Source organism: Salmo salar, chromosome ssa14, assembly GCF_905237065.1.
Source record: "Salmo salar chromosome ssa14, Ssal_v3.1, whole genome shotgun sequence".
Lineage (NCBI taxonomy): Eukaryota > Metazoa > Chordata > Actinopteri > Salmoniformes > Salmonidae > Salmo > Salmo salar.
In genome coordinates, this window is record NC_059455.1 from 7,001,596 (window position 1) to 7,008,175 (window position 6,580).

The window sequence follows — 6,580 nt, forward strand, 5'->3', positions numbered from 1 at the left end:
AACCATGTAATTGGCGTTCAAACTAATGGCACGGCTGTTTTTACCTTGGTGAAACACATTCTGCACCAAGTAAAGCACGGACAGGTTTCTATGATGAGTATATTGGATAAAAGCTCGTGCAATTTCAGGATGTTCGCTACCTGCAAATAGCATATCGTCCAAAACCAGCAGATTGTTTTTATGAGGAGGTAAAAGTTCATCAGACAGGTATTCCTTCAACAAACTTGATTTTTATTTTCTTCAACAATTCATCATGATAACATGAATAACACCACACAATATTGTCAGGCTTCTGAGATAACACATGTTCAGAATTCTCTAAAATACTTTTTACAAAACAAGTTTTACCACTGTTGGAGGGGCCTGAGATTAAGGCCGAAAATGGTAGTTGCAACCGGGGGTCAAAACCTTCTACAGCAGCCATTATATCTTAAGCTTTAAGACACACTGGGGCTTGTAGCATAAGTCAGTAGCCAAAGGGCAGTGTGGTCCCGTTAGGTAAAAGCAGTCTCTTGTCATAGACTACCCTGAATCTTTTAGTAACTGGGGCATTCCTGAGATGAAATCCCTTTTTATCCCTAACAATGTTTTTGTAGGAGCTCAAAATCTCCAAGTCACTATTCCGATCGTTTATGAACCCCTCGACCAAGTGTGTGATTGATTCCAAGTTTACACGCGGGGCATTTTCGTAGTTTTGAGTCACGCCTTTGTCTTTCAACACCACGTGATTGTATTTAGTCCTAAAAGCATAGCTTTTGGGCCCACAGGAGGACCATTCTGTGATATGGTCACCATCTTTGAGTTCACTCGTTAAACCACCCAGATAGTTGCTAAGTGGGGGGTCCAGTCACCCTGTTTGCTTACATAGACCACAGAGTCTGTGTCACGGTAAAGAACCCTCCTCTGAAGCTGCTCCATGAGGGCGTACAGTTGAAGTCGGCAATAGGCCGTGGTAAATGCTGCAAGAAACACATTTACATTACCCGGGGGTAGAACCCACTTCTTGTTATGTCTCCATTGCACCAGGGCAATGTCTTGACTCAAGAATGAAAAATGTGAAATTTCGTATTGGTCCGAAAAAACAAATTCCAAAAATTCTTCGGGGTCTTTAATGATCGACGATCTTAGCATATTGCATCTCTGCGAAAGCTTCCCCCAAAGCGAGTTTAAGTACAATTTCGACACATTTCGTTTGGTCTTGTTGACCTCTATTCGGTCGGGGTCAAGAAGTATGCCTTCTGTGTCATGATAGTCTCGAATGTACTTGTCTTTGCTCTCTTGATCTGTGACGGATGCAGGATAGCTTGAAGCCATTTGCTTGCATCTCAAGAAGGTCTTGATGTACTCTTTAAAAAGAGTGTCTGATTTCATGGAAAAGTTCCACACTTCAAAGATTTTGGCCACACGGTACCCCTTATCTAGAGCCTTTGAGAATTCAGGTGTAACCCAGACACCTGTGAGGGCTCTTTCCTGATCTGAGTGATCACAAGGCTTTTCCTGGTTGTTGTTTTCACTGCAGGTGCGACATAGGGGAAAGAAAAGTTTTCCTTGAGGTCCCTTGTAAGGCAACACTGGTATAAACAAACCCCTAGGTGGGTAGACAGTTGCTTTGATCAGACCAAAATAGTTTTGGGGTAAGTCAAAGTCACGGTGAATAATTTTAGGATGCCCCATAGGATAGCATGAGGAACTCATTACATGAGGATAAAGAGATGTAAAATCTACATATCCTATTGTCTCGTCTGGTTGCGCTACATACCGCAAGGTCAAAGCATTGGTACGGCCAAAAACATCATATTGCGTTACAGACTCTTCTGACATGGGCGTTAATGGCGGGGTGTGTGCGGGTTCCGGTGTAGAAGATCTCATGCTCTCGTTCATCTGGTTTATTAAAAAAACTAGGGCGGGCGGGATTTGCAATAATTGGTTTTCATAGGTTGTTCCTGACTCGTTCATATGTTTAATTATTTCAATTAGGTCGGCGGGAATTTGGGAAAATAGATTTTCGTCTATCGGAATTATGTCTGATACCCCACCCTCGTTCATCCGTTCAATTAAAGCTTGTAGATCGGGGGGTATTTTCGCCAAAAGGCTTTCAACTGTCTCAATTATTGGCATGTCCATTTCGGTAACTGTTTTTACCGCCGGTATTTGCGTTTTTTAAACGGTTTGTTGCTTAACAAACGGGGCATTGTTGTCACGAATGCTAGGAGTGGTGGTAGGAGTCAGGCGCAGAGAGCAGAGGTAAGGAAAAATGAGATTTATTTTCTCTGGTACGACATGGTCGACGCCAACACAACAGGCGTGTGAACAAAATTCCCAACCCATACACAACGGGCACACAGTCCGGAAAGAAAATAAACCAAGCAGATCGCCAGCACATGAAACAAGCACACTGACGATAAAATAATCCCGCACAAACCTGGGCGGGCTAAACAGGCTTAAATAACCACAAATCAACGCACACAAATAAGGAACAGGTGCAAACAATAAGACATACCAACAGAAAAGGAAAAAGGGATCAGCGGCGGCTAGTAGGCCGGCGACGACGACCGCCGAGCGCCGCCCGAGCAGGCAGGGGAGCCACCTTCTGTGGGATTCGTGACAATTGTTCTACGCCAGAAGGATAGATCCTGACTGTATTGCCGCTCGAGTAAATTAACCATTCGTTTGTGTAGCAAGACATTTCTGGATTTTAGAGCCTTTGAAAAGGCATTGATAAACCCAGCTTGGTCTATTTCAGGTTTGGGTGTTTCTACATAAGAATTGGAGGAATCAAGAAGATTGGCTGCGTTACAGAATATCCAGTCGTCTACCTCAGGAATGTCATTTAAAACGTTGAAATCATCCGGTTTTGTTGTTTTATTGTGAATGTCTGGCGTGCCGAAATCCTCTGCGTGTTCTCGGTGTGTATGGTCTTCTGTGCCATTATACGCCGGGGAGGAGTCTGAAAGAAAATAATATGTACATAAAATAGATTGTTAAACATGTAATATATTAGGTTAAAATGTCAAATACATTTCAGATATAATACTATATATTAACAATACATAGTTAATTTACCTTGGCTTTTTTGACGCGGGCTGTTCTGACGAATCACGGAAACCGGGGGCTTTAGACTTTTTTCACCAGGCCTTGCAGATTCTGCATGGCATGTCTCATTGGAGTCTGAAAAAACGTTATTTGTCATTGTTTTAACATATTCAATCATAAAAATTGTATAAATTATAATAAACTATGTATTACTAATAACATATATAATGGCTTCATACCTTGTCCGTATAGGGCCGTTTCTTGAAGCAGTAACTTTTCGGGCCGGGGGGGTTCTGCGCAATGCACTTGCGCAGATGTTGTGCCATGTTTGGGGCGGAAATATGTAGCTTGGTTCCTGGGGGAGTTAGGGTAAACCCGTTCGAACAGAAAGGCAGAATAGCATCGATGTCATCGTTCAGAGTACATGAAGCACCCGTGATCCTTCTTTTGGGTCTGTCCGCTGTAAACACAAAAAAATAGCTTTTAATATAGGGTTCACACTTTTTGTTTTTAATGTATACATTTTCTTAGGGATTTTTATTATTGAACTTACGTCGACAATAGTGTGATGGGGATTGGCTACTTAAAGGGCTGCACGCAGTTTGATTCTGAGAATCCCCCTCTGACGAATGCTGTTCGAAATCATCTATCCCCCGGAGAAGCTGTGTAAAGGATTGAGACCCTACAGACGTTAGATAATATTAACATATATTTATATGAAATATACACATTTTTAAAATATGAGAATACGTGCATTTGACATATTACCTAAAAATCATTGTCCATCCATTTTAGAATAGCGATATCACATTTTTAATATCCATACAATTCCCTGAAAATACCTCTCCAAATCTAATATATTATTTTCACTAACTCACCTTCAGAAAGCTCCATTAGGACCGATTCCGCGATTATCTGTTGGCCTGCTAACTCTTCTGTCTGTTGGCCTGATGTTGCGCTTTAGGCTCTCTTACCGACTGGCTAGTTTCACTATTCTGCAATGAGTTTACAGAGCTGGGGGGGTGCCATTTTTTCGGGCAACATCCTGTATGCATACAAGGGTCATATAAAGTGCCCCCGAATGTCTAGAGACCCAAAAACCACAGGCGGGTGTCTCGACATATTCGGTCTGCCGATATTGCATTTATGCTTCATAGCACAGCTTTGGGGGGGCGCTGATTAGAAAATAACATATGTTTTAAATCCTTAGGAGGTCGTCTAGACAAGATATCTAACGCCTGGCCTTTTAGATTTTTTTAGCCCCCACATGCTTGGGGGTGAGATAAATACATATTTGAAAGGCTTGTGTGGTAATAAAATTGAAAGTGCCTAGCCCAATTGAAGAGACGCACCCAATCCTAAACAAACTTACACACACCTTTTCTGGTTTCAAAAGCCACCCATGCAGAGACACACCCCCCTTTTTGTTTTGAAACACACACACACACAATACCCTCCCTCACACGCACACACCCCCAGCGCACGCACACGTCGTTCCGGAATCCGTAGTTCCTACGTTAAAGATGAGATACAGCTTTAAAACCATTTTATTTAATTCATAATATTTAGTACAGACCTTTTTAAGCATGCAATAATCATTTAAAATGTTTTACTGTGCAATATTTTAACACGCATTAATGTTTTTTATGTATAAACAACGTTTGAAGAAATGACAGATTCCCGTTCGTTAAGGGGTAGCTTTAAAAACATTTATTTAATTCGTAATATTTAGTACAGACCTTTGAATAATTAATACAAAACATTTTTTTATTACTGTTCCTTTCTTACAGATAACGGGCCCGGCTATAGGGTTGTCACTGAACCCCACTCGCTGTCTGTGTCCAATTCCCCAGCGTCAAGACTCGGTAAGTTTTCACTCCAGGGATAGATCATACGTCTGGCCTGTAGACACTCGCCCGTGTGTCTTAAGGATAGAAGCGGCCATCGACGTAATTGTTCACGATTTTGGAAAAGACTGTCCAGCTTATTCATCAGGGTTATGAATTTAGGGTAATCCCTCCATTTAAAGCTAAACACAGGCATAAAACAATTCACATCCTTGCAGGCTTTGGAAAATAAATATCAACTGACAGACTTCGTCGCATTTGTACTATCAAATTGTTCACATGCTAAAATTGTCACTTTGGAGTCGGGGCTATAAGCCATTGAAGAGATCCGGATGGCTTTTAAATCATGGCGACCCCCCACAAGCTCTTCCAATGCATAGCCTGGTACTTTTGTAGCGCTAAGGGCCTGTTCAATTTGACAGAGCACTAGCCGTATCTTAAGCCATTCTCTCATACGCAGTGCAGGAGAAAAACTCCCGGGTTTTGCATGATAAAGGGGTCTGGGGCCGCTGTCTGTGAAAATCTTCACCGTTGAATCCTCAGGTTTGAACATATAAGTCATATGGCCATCACTAGTATCCAAAAACACATTCTGGGGCCTCACCCCAAAGATCCTCAATGCTTTTATCATTGGGTTCGCGACAAGAGGCGCATAGTACCCCAAGAATTGGCCTAGGAGACATAATTTTCTGTTTAATGTTCAGGGTTTTATTTTTTAAATCTTGTTTAGTGTTCTGGGGCCGCATGTGTGTCTGGGGCGTATTTATAAGACGTCTGCCTCCAACACATAGCCCCCCGGACATTCCTAATTCATAGGCAACAACCCTAAGAGCAATAAAATAGGGGGGTGTGGGGGCCATCCTCTTTGAAATGTTCAAACACAACCCCCCCAGCTCAATGAGGTCCCTACACATCAATCATCATGACAACTTCAAAGAGATGCAATATAGATATAAAATAACACACACTCTAACACGTGACCCTAACCACGTGACACCTTCCCGCCAGGCTGTCCTGACCGGATGCCCTTATTTGGGCATGTACGCCCCAGCCGGACATAGGGTCATAAATCACGATTTTGACCGATGCCGTCTACTTTATTCTCTCTGTTGGCAGTCGTTTTGTTTATTTATAAAGTGTTAATTTTCCCATTAAATTACAAAGATGAACTAATTCCACGCTGCACCTTGGTCTCTTCCCAACAATGCCTGTTACAGGTAGTACCTCCCTGTTTCGAAACATTGTCTCCCTATTGGACACAACTCTGGTTTCTCAGGTCTGAAGCAGTCCCTAATTAGAGAGAAAGACCCTCGATTACCATAATAAAATGTACCCTGAAAATGTATTTGGTATCAGCGGTGGGGGTGGCCTTTGTAGGAGCCTTTGTAGGGGCTTGGTGTGAATGCTAGGACATTTTGAGAGAGGGGAAATACTGTAGCATGGTATATGTGAGAATACTAACTGGCTCTTCTTGAGACCTCGGCCCATATCCACAATGTGTTTCAGTAGGAGTGCTCATCTGTCCATACAATCTTATTCATTACTAACTAATATACAAAACTGATCCTAGATCAGCACTCCTACTCTGAGACGCTTTGTGGATACGGGCACTGGGCTTTTGTGGCACACTCAGTAGTGCTCAAACCTCTGCACTACAGGATCCATGGATCAAGCCCCCAATACTCTACCCAACTTCAGAG

General features: G+C 42.4%; 1 protein-coding gene across 2 annotated transcripts; it reads right to left on the reverse strand.

Annotated features, from left to right (window-relative positions):
* Positions 1 to 210: 210 nt before the first annotated feature.
* On the reverse strand, positions 211 to 4,103 carry LOC106568688 (uncharacterized). Of its 2 annotated transcripts, none has more exons than XM_014139246.2 (5): positions 3,912 to 4,103; positions 3,587 to 3,715; positions 3,273 to 3,493; positions 3,064 to 3,168; positions 211 to 2,947 (listed from the first exon to the last, which is right to left on the reverse strand). In XM_014139246.2, the coding sequence occupies exon 5, from the start codon at positions 2,122 to 2,124 to the stop codon at positions 811 to 813; it is 1,314 nt and encodes a 437-aa protein (XP_013994721.1). In that variant the 5' UTR covers positions 2,125 to 2,947; positions 3,064 to 3,168; positions 3,273 to 3,493; positions 3,587 to 3,715; positions 3,912 to 4,103; the 3' UTR covers positions 211 to 810. The 2 variants fall into 2 exon arrangements, with proteins under 2 accessions (XP_013994721.1, XP_013994720.1); XM_014139245.2 differs by having other exon boundaries at positions 3,587 to 3,695; positions 3,912 to 4,102.
* Between the last annotated feature and the right edge of the window lie 2,477 nt (positions 4,104 to 6,580).

What these genes read in the sequence shown, in the direction of transcription:
- LOC106568688 (XM_014139246.2), bottom strand. Translation starts at nt 2,124, where the DNA reads ATGGACATGCCAATAATTGAGACAGTTGAAAGCCTTTTGGCGAAAATA.